Consider the following 15,856-nt stretch of genomic DNA (forward strand, 5'->3'; position numbering starts at 1 on the left):
TGTCCGAGAGTCTCCAACGAAAGTCTTCTCCGTCAAACGTTGTGCACATCTGCAGCAACCGATTTTAAACGAAAACCTGATGCGTTGCAACACTCAACCGTGTCCAGCATACTGGAAGCTTGGTGAATGGAGTCAATGCAACTGCGAGGAGAAATACGATGAGGTTGTGCTCAGGACACGCGAGGTCAAGTGCGTCCAAGAGTTACTATCGGGGATAGTGATTCAGGTGAATAGTGGCGCTTGCATGGACGATGTACCTTCGAGCACGGAGAGCTGTGAATGCTCGCGTGTCATCAAACCAACGACTACGCCAGCACCTCAGGTAGAACCTCCACGGTATAAACCCACGACCGGAAGCAACCAACATCATCGAGGACACCGTGGACATCAGCAGCATAGCCTACATCACTCTACAGAGAGAAGTGATCGCAATGCTTTGGTTAGCACACAGAATGACGGCAGCAGCTCACCGGCAACGGTCATCAGTAGAGATCATGGTCGACAGCGGCAGGACATGAGCCACATCCATCATCGGGCAGAATCGAAGAAAACAGGCGTTTGGTTGACGGCCAACTGGAGCGCACGATGCTCTACGACCTGCGGTGTTGGTCTGCAGACCCGTTCGATCTTCTGCGATCGTAGCTCCTCGCACAACTCGGAACGTTGTGACCTCCGTCTAATGCCGGAAACGTCTCGAGAATGCACCAGTGATCGAGCATGCGAGTTTGGTGAATGGTTTACGGGACCCTGGACTCTGGTAAGAATCATAACGAAGCTTTATGCAAACTGATATCGTTTACCGATGAAATAGTTAATCGCTTTCCATTTACCTTTCGTCTAGTGTTCTGGTGATTGCTTCAACTTAACTCGCTCCCGGTCGGTGCTGTGTATACGCAACGAGCACATTGCGCAAGTTAGCGAATGTGATGCCACGACACGACCCATATCGAACGAACCATGTGACTCTGAGGCGTTCGAAGATTGTAAACCTCGGTGGCACTATTCCGAATGGACAGAGGTATGTGGCATACTTTCTCTAGGGCCAATCGAATCCTGATATTATCATCCATGTGTTATGATAAATCCTTTGGACAAAAGTCGCGATCCATTTTCACGAAAAACCGATATCATATCGATCGGAGAGAGCCATAAATTGGAAGAATAATGCTCTCTTTCTTTTCTTCGATCAATAGTGTACGAAGCCATGCGGCGGAGGCAATCAGAGGCGTGTCGTAAAATGCCTAGAGTTCAATTTGCGAGCAGGAATGCTGCAGGAGTCGGTGAGTTGCCGCTATGCTGATCGACCTACGGCCTATCGGGTGTGCAATGAGGACGCTTGCCCATCGACGACGGCTACCACGGCGCCAACAGCTTCTAGCTCTTCGACATCATCTCAACCGAGCATGGATTCGGATGATTACAGCGTCGATTTGATGCTGAACGATGGTGACTGTCGGGATGAGTTCCCGAATTGCTCGGTCGTTGTGAAAGCAAGGCTTTGTGGCTACGATTACTATAAACAGGCATGCTGCGTCACATGTCGACAACAGAGGAACTAACTTTTAAGAACTCACTCGGCATATTACATTCAACTAATGGCCAATTGGGTAAGCATTAAACAGTCTGTTACGATCGTAGAACTGCTTCATTGCAATCATATTCCATTATCTTTTATATCTCCTCAGAAAAACCTTCTTTTATAAAGGAAGAGCCAAATCAAATCTTTTGACTGAACACATCTCACATCCTTGTATCATCCGATCAATAAATTTGAAGAGTAAAATCAAAATTCTCTGGTAGAATATTGTTTAGTATGGGGTACCTGCACTTAACCCACGTTGGGAACCGAATGAGAAATGGCAACGGAATATACGCGTGAACGTAACACCAGGTCACCGGTAAGTTTACTCCCGATAATCTAAATAAAACAAATTGATTTTTAACAAAGCACTTCAGTATGTCTGTTTGATTCTCTTTTCGCAGCTCTTCGCACTTTCCCCGTCAGTGATAATGTTAGCCCAGGGCAGACTTCGTTACTGGATTCTAGATTAATGCGTATGTTTGAAGTATGTAAAGCCATAAATGATCTGGACAGACGTTTAACACATAATTAAGATCATTTGTAAAAACAGGAAAAATTCGAGCAAATCAATAAAACACATTGAAAGTCATATTACTAATAATTGATAATTGTTTTTAATGAAATGATGACTTTATCTGGAACCGTCGTTTCAGGGCCTATTCCTGAAAGAAATATATGGTGACCATCACGGTTGCGTAACTTATCATTCTTCTGCACCTAAAAGGTAATTTACAAATTACAATTCAGGAGCTGTACCGAGGTTGACGAATCAAGAGCTGCAGTTATTGATGCGTCGTTTCAGTTATTGATTCGCTATCGTTATTGATGCGTAATCGTTTGCAAAAGCACAAGTAACTAGAGGGTTATTGTTCTTGCCACATACATATTTTTTTCATTTTATACAAAGCAGCCTCACTGATCGGTGGAGGAATCTTCTGTGGCAGGCCAAGACCGCTCGTCGGTTGTAGCGCCGGATAAGAAGAAGAAGAAGAAGAAGAAGAAGACTCACTGATCGTGTAGGTAGGTATTGCAGATCTAGATGTCATCTACTTACCACGTATGAACCCCTTGTTCGTTCAAAGCGTTAAAATCAACATAAATTCAGAAAAAAAACTTGTATAGCTTCTTTTCGAGAGTGTTTTTTTTATTGATTCATGTCTCATCTACTTGTGCTCACAACATATGACATAATCTTTTCCAAAGTCATCAACATATTTTACTACTATCGTTTTCCCTTAGCTTCAATTAAAAAATGCCTCGGGAAGCACGAATCAAGGTAAGGAATAGCTCAGCTATAATATGGAATTTGATGGAGGTCCACACAGCATTGGCAGAGATTCGGAGATATCTTCCGTTTTTTTTTCTTTCCAGAAACTGATGGAAGATCTACGGGCTTCGTTGATATGAGCAAATGTTAGGCGCCTCATCTTCGTACATCCGAATGAAAGGTATTGTAAACGGTGTTGAACTGTTATTTCATTTGTTGTGTTACCTCGAGCGTGATAAACGGGGATATGATCAGTCGGGAGGATTACTACAAAAGAGTTTTCACAGAAGCAATCTTGTAGCCATAAATCGTGAAAACATTTTTTTTTTTATTACTTACCCAATTGGCCATTAGTTTGTGGGGAGAGGACGAGAGATCCTTAAAAGTTAGTTCCTCTGTTGTCGACATGTGACGCAGCATGCCTGTTTATAGTAATCGTAGCCACAAAGCCTTGCTTTCACAACGACCGAGCAATTCGGGAACTCATCCCGACAGTCACCATCGTTCAGCATCAAATCGACGCTGTAATCATCCGAATCCATGCTCGGTTGAGATGATGTCGAAGAGCTAGAAGCTGTTGGCGCCGTGGTAGCCGTCGTCGATGGGCAAGCGTCCTCATTGCACACCCGATAGGCCGTAGGTCGATCAGCATAGCGGCAACTCACCGACTCCTGCAGCATTCCTGCTCGCAAATTGAACTCTAGACATTTTACGACACGCCTCTGATTGCCTCCGCCGCATGGCTTCGTACACTATTGATCGAAGAAAAGAAAGAGAGCATTATTCTTCCAATTTATGGCTCTCTCCGATCGATATGATATCGGTTTTTCGTGAAAATGGATCGCGACTTTTGTCCAAAGGATTTATCATAACACATGGATGATAATATCAGGATTCGATTGGCCCTAGAGAAAGTATGCCACATACCTCTGTCCATTCGGAATAGTGCCACCGAGGTTTACAATCTTCGAACGCCTCAGAGTCACATGGTTCGTTCGATATGGGTCGTGTCGTGGCATCACATTCGCTAACTTGCGCAATGTGCTCGTTGCGTATACACAGCACCGACCGGGAGCGAGTTAAGTTGAAGCAATCACCAGAACACTAGACGAAAGGTAAATGGAAAGCGATTAACTATTTCATCGGTAAACGATATCAGTTTGCATAAAGCTTCGTTATGATTCTTACCAGAGTCCAGGGTCCCGTAAACCATTCACCAAACTCGCATGCTCGATCACTGGTGCATTCTCGAGACGTTTCCGGCATTAGACGGAGGTCACAACGTTCCGAGTTGTGCGAGGAGCTACGATCGCAGAAGATCGAACGGGTCTGCAGACCAACACCGCAGGTCGTAGAGCATCGTGCGCTCCAGTTGGCCGTCAACCAAACGCCTGTTTTCTTCGATTCTGCCCGATGATGGATGTGGCTCATGTCCTGCCGCTGTCGACCATGATCTCTACTGATGACCGTTGCCGGTGAGCTGCTGCCGTCATTCTGTGTGCTAACCAAAGCATTGCGATCACTTCTCTCTGTAGAGTGATGTAGGCTATGCTGCTGATGTCCACGGTGTCCTCGATGATGTTGGTTGCTTCCGGTCGTGGGTTTATACCGTGGAGGTTCTACCTGAGGTGCTGGCGTAGTCGTTGGTTTGATGACACGCGAGCATTCACAGCTCTCCGTGCTCGAAGGTACATCGTCCATGCAAGCGCCACTATTCACCTGAATCACTATCCCCGATAGTAACTCTTGGACGCACTTGACCTCGCGTGTCCTGAGCACAACCTCATCGTATTTCTCCTCGCAGTTGCATTGACTCCATTCACCAAGCTTCCAGTATGCTGGACACGGTTGAGTGTTGCAACGCATCAGGTTTTCGTTTAAAATCGGTTGCTGCAGATGTGCACAACGTTTGACGGAGAAGACTTTCGTTGGAGACTCTCGGACACATTTGATGATTGGCTGCTGAACCCCTCCACCACAGGACTTACTGCAGGCACTGAATCCGATGACCTTCCAAAGATATTTCCGTTTACGTGGACCCCTAGCGGTCGTGTTACCGTTGTTGTTTTGGCTTGCTACAAGCCGTTGCTTTGGTATTCGCACGTTGGCCTTCTCTGAGATTTCATTCCCCACTACAGAATTGCAACAACAGAAAAAGCGAATAATCAACGATATTGTTTGAAAAGACCTGCTGGATGAGGTCAGCTAATATTGCACCAAACATCTTCTAGCATACCTTCCGGAATGGGGTCTTCCACCGATGACGAAGGCTCTTGCGGATTAGCACTGACCGGTAGCAGATACTCATATTTAACACCCGGGTTCGTGTACTGGGAGAGCAGAAATATCTGAACCGGTTCACTCGTTGGCCCAACAGCGGTCACCCACTCCGTGATGCCTTCCACATTACGGAGACTACTCTTGGAACCGTTACTGAGCCCATCGAGTCGATGATAATCGAACACGGTACCTGCGGCTGTGTACTGTCCACTCAGTGAAATCGTGTAGTCCCCGTTGATGAAAAACTGCTGATCGTACGCTTTCAGTGCTGGCCAAACGAAGGAAGAGAACAAAAGAAACGGAACGAAAATGGTCGGTCGAGTTCAGCAAAAAATCGGGACGAAAATAACAGTTTTTCACAGACACCGAAGGGCGCCTTTTGAACAATAAAAATGTAATTCAGGCATGTGCGTTTTCCCCGCATGCTTAAAGCACAAAGAAAAGTAAAATAAGTGTTTCATAGCGATTTTATTATAATTTTTAATCGTTTTATTCGGATGCATGAAGTAAACTGCACAAATATGAATCCCGATTGTCCATCGGTTTGCATAAATATGTAAATATTTTACATTTATTACAGGCGCTACACTCGTATTCGTGGTTTCTATTATAAGATGCCTATTTTGTGTGCCTATTTTCAAGCTTAACATGCACAACAAACTCAAAAAACCCAATAATTGCTTGTAATGGGATGATGAATGGGAATGCAATCATTCGCATAGTACACAAGAATAATTTTCATTGCGCCTGATGGAGAGATGGAGTTGGGAAACGATTCTGGATTGATGCAGAATTGTTCCTTCCATTGTTCACCATACAAGAACGTCAACCGGCCTCGTATTGCCTTTTTTAAAGAAGAAATAATCGTTCATACTCCAACTGCCAGCGGTGCATTCACAACGTATGCTTAAGAGCCAAAGTGTCGACGAACCTTTTCACCCTTGTGGTAAACCCAACATTAAAACGAAATCATTGGTCTCTAGCATGATGATTGCAGTGCCACCGCTAGCCGGTTGACAAAATGGTCGAATAATTGGGCACAGCGCACAAATTTCCATACTTATTTGGTTATGGTACAAGCAGTTTCTGAGCTGCTTTCTATCACCAGCTATCATGTGGTGCCACGCCATTAAATATGTAGAACCATAAATCGAGATACGCAATTCTTTTACCGGGTTTTTCACGTTTGCTTCGCCTTGTGTGAGTTTCGTTCAAAGAGGTCGGCGAGAGTGTTGGAAATGGTTCTACAGAGCGTGAATTAAATAAGAGACAGCCCTGCAAGCAACCAGCGAGTAGCGTAATGCTATTTACACAACCTGCACCCGCCATCGGCACTCTGTTGTTTCGGGTTTTATGTTTGTATGGATTATCAGTAAAAACTGTTTTCATCGGCTTTAATGTTAGTCATGAGAATCCCATTCTAACAATACACGTGTACATATTATGTACCATATCCGTTCAACACATTTTCTATCGCAATCCCATTATTGAAAAGATCAAAAGTTCTTCAGGCATCTCGAAATAGTGGCAGTCTGTATTAAACACGAATTCAATATTCACTATTGAAAAGTATGCTTTTTTATTGAATACTAATGCAATCCGAATAGCATACCAATGTTCAAATTGACCCTTTTCCCTTTAACGAATTAAGGATAAGAGCATCTTCTTTCACACCGAAATACCACTCTTTCGACCGAAGTACATCTTGTGTAAGAACATTAAGTTGCTCAACGAGTACTTCCGAAGGGGTAGGAAATATGCAAAACGAGCGACCTGGACGAGTGGCTTCAGCAAGCTTCAGCGTTATTTATTCACGAGATTTTCCACAAACTCGTCGGCAATGAATGGTTTTCAAGGATCGTCACAGCGGCCCGGCATTTGTGAGGGAGGGCGTGAAAAGAAGCGTCACATTAGCAACAAACGATGACAGATGTAGTCACGTGTTAAAGGCAAGAGCCACTGCATATGGCCCTACCCGAACCGTCGGCTAACCGTCGTGTAGTTCGCGAGGCAGTGCAAGGAGCATCACCAGCTGCAGCATTTAGTATGTGGGGTCAACTCGCAGGCACTCCGTGACACTTTGATACGGGCACGGCGGGATGGGACGCGTTCAACGATTCATAAATCAACTCTTGATGGGTCCTTTACTTCGAGCGAGATTGTCGTTTCGCTGTCATACATGCCACCCACTCGAGTAGAAATGACTCAAGTAGTTTGTTTATCTTGCGACTCAACCTACATGATGGTGTTGTATACTTTCATCATTTCCATTTCAATAAAAAAAATCGCTGGGTGGCTAGATTTGAGAAAAACTAAAAATAAACAATCGTTTTGTTACCACTTAGGTAGCCTTCATGGGAACATTAGGACCATTTGGAAAAGGAGGGAATCAAAATTTTGGCAGATCTCTTTCCACGTGCCCTAAGAGACTTCATGGTTATTACAAGAAATGCATTAGCAGAACCTATGCCTAAACTGGTAAATGAAAGTGATGTTAAAAAAGGGCGTCGCATTTAGAACATTCATTTTCGTCTTTCAGCACCCGAGACCAGTTTCTAGACGTTGCGTTACTTACCAAGATAGTTCTGACTGTTTTTAACTTCGGTTATCGTTATGTTGAACGCTCCAGCCGGTATAATGGTTACGGGAATGTAACCGCTGTGAGGGTTGGTCTTCGTATAGATGCCAAATATTGGGCGACAAAGGGTTGCTCCGCACCTGACGGCGCCATTGTTCATGAACGTCCCTGATATGACGCCCGTGTTGTGTACGGCCTGCGTGCGAAATAATTCAAAACTGTCACTGGCAGATAATGTTCTAGTTTTACGTGCTACACATAAATATGCTACATAAAGCGTTTAAGTAGAGTGTCGTTAAGGGCATCTATCCTATAGTAATTCCCTGCTTTACGATGCTTCTTGCAAGGGACTTTGCCTGCATTATGACATAACTATAACACTCATTCCGTCGAAGAATGATTTTTTTTTTAAATATGATGCGCTGATGTCAAAGATTTCATATCTTTTAGATTGTTATCGTAGTAACTGCCAGATGCGTTTTCAATTAAAATAACAAGCCGCAAAATAACAGAAACAGTCATGTTTACGCTCAAAACTTTAATTCCCAAACTGTAAGTGCTTTATGTGTGGGATTCTGCACATTCTCCATAGCACAGTAACTCCTCTTGAAGTGTTGCAGGTGAGACAAATGAACTTGATATCATAAGTCACTTGATGCTCGAGAGCTTGAATAAAGAAAAATAATACTCTTGGGCGTGATATATCAACTGTTCAGATCGTTAATGGTGGAAGCGCTAGTGGCCAACGTAATAGCAAATCCCTATTGCCATTCTCACGCCCAGCAGTAATATTTGTTTTGCTCAGAGCCAAGAACTTTGAATACTTACCACCAATACTGTAGCAGCAAGGATCTGAATTACTGTACTTTTCAAAAACATTTAGAACTATTAAATTTTTCTCACATAACTTGTCGAGATCCGCTCTGTAAAATTAACTGATGAGGAAGGTCTAAGATATCCTATGTTCTTCAATTATTTATTTAAATTTCGACCGTCTCACGTGCTGAGTGTTTTCTCAAGACTGGTATAGCTATGCCAGCAAAAAGTGTGCCAGTTTGTTTCTTAAAATAAGATATGCTTATGCTATATTATATGCTTAAATATATGCTTAAATCACTGTAGCCTAATACACTTCATATTTATTTGAATTCTATTGTTGTGTAGAATAGGAGTAAAAGTTAAAGGGCGCAATCAGGAGAAGTGCTTTTTTGGAGTTACATATTATTTTAAAAAGAGTCAACGAAAGCAAAAAACTGTGGTGTGTTGAAGAGAAAAGATGATTTACTATTTAGTAGTAACCATGCCTCCATCACTTTGCATAACATAACACAGGTTCTTTCCAAGCATGACAATCTACATTAATGTGGAAAACTTGGAGTATTAAGGAAAAACGGGTGAACCGCCATTGAGGAAAAGTTTGTGTGCGAGCACTGTGACGGTAAACGCATAATAAACACAATGGCCACAAGCATAACCGTGGGTAGTTCAAAAACTTGTTTAAAACTACTTTCTCTTCGTCTACTACAAGTATTAGAGTTGACTTTCCGCTGTACTACACGGGCAAGTGAAATGTACCTCCGCAGATATCTAAAGGAATTCTTCAAAGCAAAGACAAAGAACGGCCCCAACTCTTGTTGAACATGCATGCCAATGAGTTCCATGTTTCCGGGTTTTCCATAGCTAGAAAAATAATCTCTCCACAGTTCTTTGTCCTACACCAACACAGACAATAATAAGGGATTTGCTTTATTGTGAAAATTCGCTTTACAAAGTATGATAGTTTCGCTGGTTAGTGATCTTTGTCTTGCATGAACAATTTGTTGGCAGAGTTGTTCTCTGTTTGATTTATGATTTACCAAGAAGTTCCGCTTCTAAACTCTACATTTCCCCTTTTTGAATGGTTTGAATAAATTGAAAAGTTATTCCATTACTCGTAATGGGCACGATAACGATGGGTTATCCTATCTTTTCGACTGTCTATACACACAAAACATTAAAGTATGTGGATAGCCTCTTAGCAATGATGTTAGTCACGTCCTTCGTATTCTGAAAATTCTTAAAAGTGAACCAATCTGAGCAATTCAACTGCATGGTTCATTTAATTTCAATACCCCGCAAAAGTTGACTTGACCTAGGCTGATTGGAAAAATAACTCATGCCGTTGAGTGATTGCTTTTACTACCTGGCAACCAGAGAAACCATCCGGGAATCTGTAGACCTCTTTCATCACCAGCAGCCATCAACATAACACCGCAGGCTCCATTCGCAGCACCTCCTGCGAGGAGAGATTGAACCAGCAAGAGCATGTGCATGGAATGAAGGAGCAGTAAAAATCCATCTTAAGTATGCATCTCAGCATGAGAGGACCAGAGCGAAGGTTCAATCCTATTCAGTAAACTCAGCATATTCTGGTAATACACCGTGTGAAGACGTAAACCATGCGTCATGCTGTGAAGAGTTCTATTACGTATTGGTACGTGACCTTCGAGTCTACGTGAAGACTTCCCTCTACCTGAAAGTAGCAAATACTCGTGGCGCTAGTTGTACTGCATACCGTTGCTTATTAACTTATTGAACACAAATGAGATGTTTGATGATTAATCATAAAAAGGTGAGACATGAAAAATTGCAATTTTGATAGAACGGGAATACTACAATATACTTCGAAACTATCATCGATTACATTCCCTAAGACATTTAATTAAATGTGCTACTATCGGAGCAGAATCTAGTGATGTTGCTCGTTGCGCAAAGGACACGCTGTGTGCGCTTGGAGTGTATGATATTCCACGGAACGGCATTAACCGCCCTGTCGCTGATACATCATGAATAAACAAAAGCCAACTTCATTACAGGATCATGAACACTCATCAACTATCGAAATTGATAGCAGCGCGATGACAGCTCAATAACAATCCTATCGTCAATCGTGATCAAAAGGGATCAGTTACAGCGCCTGTTTACAATCATCTCCATCAGAAACAGCATTATTTACCACAGGGTGGGATCAGCAAACAATAAATACATTATATTTATTCACCACTCTGACTAGCGGGGTAGGAAAATTTAATTTCGATATTCTACCGTATTGGCGTTAACGGATCGATCTCACTGCACATGAAATTGTTGATACCACTTCTAACCACTCGAGGGAAAAGCCAATAGCGTCCCGCGTGAGCGTATAATGTTTGATTTTGGTGAGTAATTAATAACCATTCGCTGCTGTCCGCAGTTTGCACTATCACTTCAGTTGCACATTCAAATCGTGCTAGTGGCATAGCCGCGGTAGAGGAACATCCGAGATAATCCCGTTGCGGATGTATCATTATGGGCCATTATTGAATACGTATCCATGGTTAGGTCCAGGGCTAGCGCACATTATCTTCAGCGATAATTAAAAGCTGCAGCTCTTGGCCAATATTTCAATTCTAGCCTGTACTGGACATGCCGCCATGAAACAGGGAATCGATTATCGGAATCAATAATTCACACTCGCTTTTCCTTGGGTTGTGCAAATCATACTTCTACCATTAACACTCTAATGACTGAGCGCAGGGCATGAGTTCGATAACGACCATTGGGTATTGCGCAAGCGGGTCGATCCTGTGCTTTGATGTTAGATTTCAAATTCATGTTAAAAGCTCAGAATGATTCCAGTGATAGGCAAAAGTCATCTGACATCGGTTGATCGGTGTTACATGACTTCATAAAAATCACTAACTGTACTAAAACCGAAAATCAATGTGTTCTGTAAATTTATTAGTAAATTTCCTCCATTTCCATCGAATACAAAGTAGTGATGAATAAAACAAGCGAGTGAAGATAAAAAAGGTTCCGTTTTATTTTATTCGTAGAACATTTGATCGCTTGTAACAGCAGATAGCTTTATATACTTTTTTCAAAGCAATTAATAATGGTAGTTTACAACGTCGGCAACTGAAGGTCAAAAGCACACCAGCCTCCTTTTCGTTAAACGCCTACTCGCAAGCAGCAGTCGAGATCTGGGTGCAAGATGATAGCGGAGTACAATTTCGGGTGCTGTAGCGATAGTGAATGCAGAAGCGACCAACCTACAATTGCTTTGCAGCGCACTATCAGAGAAGGTAATTAAAAATCCGGACACGAGAGTCGAGATTGGCCGACGCATGCTGACACGGATGAAAACGAAAAAAAAGATCTTCTTTCCGCTAGCTGGTCCGTCAGCTGCTCTAGGTTATATTATCCCTCATTCTGCCCCCGATATGGGTGGCCATTGCTGAAAAGTGCTTCATTGCAAGGGTTTCGTCCGCATACGAATAACCCTTAGTACTGGTGTCTGGACGGAAATGAGAATTTCCCGTAAAAGAGGAAACCATTTTGGAAGCCTCTGGCCCCTTATATGCTGATGGTAACGCCATAACCAGGTGTGCCCACAATGAGCGCAAGCAAATCTCTCTGCGGATTTTGGGCGGAAATAGTTCAAGGGAGTGCCTAACTAACGGGGGGAGGGATGAAAATGGAGCCACGGTCGCTGACGTAAGTTTATAAAAAAGTTTTTCCTGGCGAATATTCCTCGAATCCTTGTTAGGAAAGATGGGCTTATGTCAAGAAGCCCGAAGTATGTTACAAGATTTCTTTGGGAAAATAATGTGGCGCATTTTCCGTCCATTCGAAGTGTTATAAGTAGCTAGAGTGTTTTCGTGGAAAATCGTTTTGCTATGCTGAAATCAACCATAAATTTCCGCCCAATTTCGAGATTTATAACTACTGGTTGTTCATTTTCAAACAATATTCGAAAACAACGATTCTTGGAAAATTCACCCAAAACGCGAAACAATCCGTCGTTGCTCTTCTATTTGGAAAAGCGAATTTATGTCGGTAAGCCTGGCATCGTACAATCCAGCAAAGTTTAATTAAGTCTGAATCTAATTTCCAATTCCACTCATTGAACCACCCACGTTGAATTATTTTCCCGTCGTGGACTAGCTCGTGTATATCGCTCGCCTGTTGGTGATGTTGCTCGAAAGCTTTCGTATGGGCGTGATATTTCGTCCACAATAGAACCATCTGGCAGTGAAATCGATTTATTTTTTACTCTTCGCATTTCGCTTCCCGAATGTGTCACCGGCGCTCCCAAGCGAGTCAATTCTCGGCATGCGATACCCCCCGATGTTCTTGATGATCTTCAGTTTGTCGACCATGAAGGTTCATCAACGGTGTGTATACACTATTTGCACACCTGTCCAACAGCGCTGTCACCTAATAATGTAATTTACACACCACGCGGCACACGCAACGTTTGCGATACAGTGAGGGAAGTGGTGTGGTGGAGCGTATGTGAATGTGTAAAACGTGTCATCATCCCTCGGTTTGCCCTTTAGCTAGTGCCTTGAACGGGTTTGCCTGTAACTATAGCCATTTGAACGAGTAACAACGGTGCGTTTGAAAGCGTTCCGTAGAAGAGTTTTTGTGTCGATACACACGCACTTAATTGCAGACATGAATCAGTTATGGGTGACAAACATTAGTTTTCAGAACATATGATACTCATCAAACAAACCAACACTATGCTTTGCCATTTTTGATAGTCACCTTCTACACACCGTGGTAACAGTCAACTGCGAATAGGCAATGAACAGCTATTTACTTAAATTCGTCACTCATTGACGAATTGTTTCGAAGATTCTTCGATCGAGCGTTCATAACAAGTAAGAATATATTTGTATCCAATTACTGCTATAACTTAGTTTTATTGACCGAAAAATATTGCCACAAATTGCTGAAGATTTTTCAGCAAACGAAATTGAGCTTTTCCAAGTAAAAACGTATTGTCACAATTCGTTTAACCAATTCTGCCATTCTGGATATTACACCGCCAGTAGCTTAAAAGACCTGAAGCTGCCATTGCCATTGATTCCACTATATTGTGAAACTTCGCTTCGGCTTCCAAGCAGACGCTATTCACGGCTGTGACACTGCTTGTTGAGAGATAAAAAAAAGCCATTAGAGAGCATCGTATACTAAATCCTCGTCTTTTGGAGAATCTTCACGTAGCGTTGCAACCATCGGCTCGGCGTGGTGTTGCACTTACATTGTCTGCGCAGCGTTATTCAAGAGGAGTTACGCGACAAAAGTGCTCTCAAGTGTTTATTATTGCCCTTTGTGTGCCACTTTCAAATCCCGAGAATATCGTGGCGATGGTAGTACGATTCTTACAGTCGGTTCACCGTTCATGGTTACCACACTTCTTTTTCTACGATTAACAACATAAACCATAAATTGTATCAGCAAAAGGGCTCCATCGTAAAGAAAAATACAGATGGAAATTCAAAGCAGCTTTTGGATAATTTTTTTATCTTTTGTTCGAGCGGCACGTTATATGCTTGAAATGATATATTTTCAAAACCTTCTTTGCACAATGATTGCATACATTTTGAACAGCGGTAATGTTGCCATTCAATCTTCTCTCTTCCTGTCTACGAATATATAACTCGCTTTGTGTTGCCATGTTTAAAAGCCAATGTTCAATAAGCCGAGATTTTATCTACGCATTATGCACTGAATAGGCAGTTCGCTGACCCGGCAATCAACCACCAATAAGTCCTCCAAAATCGCACCAACTCTGGGCCCAACAGGGATCGCTGATTTACAACTCGAATCGAATCCGTGAAAGCCGTGTCGTCGTTAAAACTTTCTAATTCGGGATGATAGTATTACGTAGGGTAGGGTGTACTCATGTATCCCATTCCAGCAGAGTTATGCTGTTCAAACTATGCAAAACACCAATTCATCACGCTTTGAAGGATGCTTTTAACACTGAAAACGTTTACTTATTGTACCGACCTATCGATTATATACTTTTCATTTTGCGTGGCTTTTTAAACAAAATACCTGTTATTGCAAAGATAGATTTTTCGACTTTTCAAACATATTATGAAAAACAAGTACAATGCCCCATCAAATACGTTTAGTATGATTGCTGTTACCAACGTAAATATTTTAAAGGACTGTCAACGGGAAAAGAAATTCCAACGCAAAACTCTCTTTCGTCCCTGAAGAGATCAACTAGATGTGATTGCTACCTCTTACCATTACTTCAGCACGGTGTTGATTTTGCTTGTGCCTCCTCAGTGACGCACTATTTCGCCACTCCCAACGACGCGAATTCGTTGGATTAGGCACGCAGGGACAGCGCGGGATAACCAAATCATCCTTCCTCGTGTCAGTCAGCGCCACTGGCTGACAACCGTGATATTTTGATACATGTTGACATGCCAAAAACTCTAGAACTGTTCCATCCATGTTGCAGGTGGAATTATCAAACAGTGATCATTCAGCCAGGACACGTATAATCGAAAGTGTGATGAGCTCATGAATACGTAAGGGACCGCCGCATGTATCATTCGGTTTCACGATACGAGTACTAGGGCTCTGTATGGCATAAAACAAAAGGAATGAATCCATTCCATCTGAAATGCACGCTGGTAACTGCCATTGGGTAATTTATATCCAAGTCCAGTACGGGACTGATTGATTGGCATTACATTTTTGCTGCGAGACTGCGACCTAAACATTGGCCCCATATGTACAGATCGACATGCTAAACATCTTTCATTTCATTCACCTTTTCTCTTCTATTACAAATTAATCTCATTGGAATGGGTTGAATTACAGAGATATTATGATACAAACTAAGGTGATAAAAGGAGAAGACTCAAGTGTAAGTAGATAAATTGCACACAATTTCCTTTGTTTACGACCATTTCCCTAATGTCCTTCAAGCTTAACTTCAAATTACTGTTTCGAGGAGATTAGCTACGCCTCTAAAAGTCTCGAACTGGCATACATTTTCCGCCGGTATCCTTTCGAATTGAAGTCTTTCTAAATAACAACAAACTTTTACAATTTGGCATCCGCTAAGAAATGTGCGTACTTCAAATTAATTATGTAATAAACTTCGTAATTACAATTATAAATAATTATGTAACTACCATTTCACTTCACGCGGCCTTACAATTATTGCTCTCTTCCTCGAAGCAGATGTAGATTCCAGAAATGACCAAAGTTAGAAGCATAATATGATAACGTAGGGACATTGAAATGGAAAGACACGCTTGGTATAAAAATGGCTCAACATTATCCGCTGTGTGTAGAATGGAGATGTTGATTC

General features: G+C 42.3%; 2 protein-coding genes across 2 annotated transcripts in view; one reads left to right on the top strand and one right to left on the bottom strand.

The window, feature by feature from the left end:
- Positions 1–2,180, top strand: part of LOC126570803 (thrombospondin type-1 domain-containing protein 4-like) — a 34,996-nt gene extending 32,816 nt beyond the window's left edge. The window contains exons 10-14 of the mRNA XM_050228801.1: positions 1–757; positions 842–1,018; positions 1,194–1,607; positions 1,686–1,898; positions 1,984–2,180. The exon at positions 1–757 is cut by the window's left edge and continues 187 nt beyond it. Coding sequence (XP_050084758.1) covers positions 1–757; positions 842–1,018; positions 1,194–1,559 — 1,300 coding nt within the window. The 3' untranslated portion in view covers positions 1,560–1,607; positions 1,686–1,898; positions 1,984–2,180. The remainder of the gene's footprint in view (positions 758–841; positions 1,019–1,193; positions 1,608–1,685; positions 1,899–1,983) is intronic.
- A 563-nt stretch (positions 2,181–2,743) lies between these two features.
- Positions 2,744–15,856, bottom strand: part of LOC126580769 (thrombospondin type-1 domain-containing protein 4-like) — a 28,440-nt gene continuing 15,327 nt past the window's right edge. Inside the window, exons 7-12 of the mRNA XM_050244014.1 lie at positions 7,705–7,903; positions 5,086–5,397; positions 4,038–4,981; positions 3,777–3,953; positions 3,189–3,601; positions 2,744–3,116 (exon numbers count right to left, since the gene is read on the bottom strand). Of these exons, the coding sequence (XP_050099971.1) occupies positions 3,236–3,601; positions 3,777–3,953; positions 4,038–4,981; positions 5,086–5,397; positions 7,705–7,903 (1,998 nt within the window). The 3' untranslated portion in view covers positions 2,744–3,116; positions 3,189–3,235. The remainder of the gene's footprint in view (positions 3,117–3,188; positions 3,602–3,776; positions 3,954–4,037; positions 4,982–5,085; positions 5,398–7,704; positions 7,904–15,856) is intronic.

This window comes from Anopheles aquasalis, chromosome 2, assembly GCF_943734665.1.
Source record: "Anopheles aquasalis chromosome 2, idAnoAquaMG_Q_19, whole genome shotgun sequence".
Classification (NCBI taxonomy): domain Eukaryota; kingdom Metazoa; phylum Arthropoda; class Insecta; order Diptera; family Culicidae; genus Anopheles; species Anopheles aquasalis.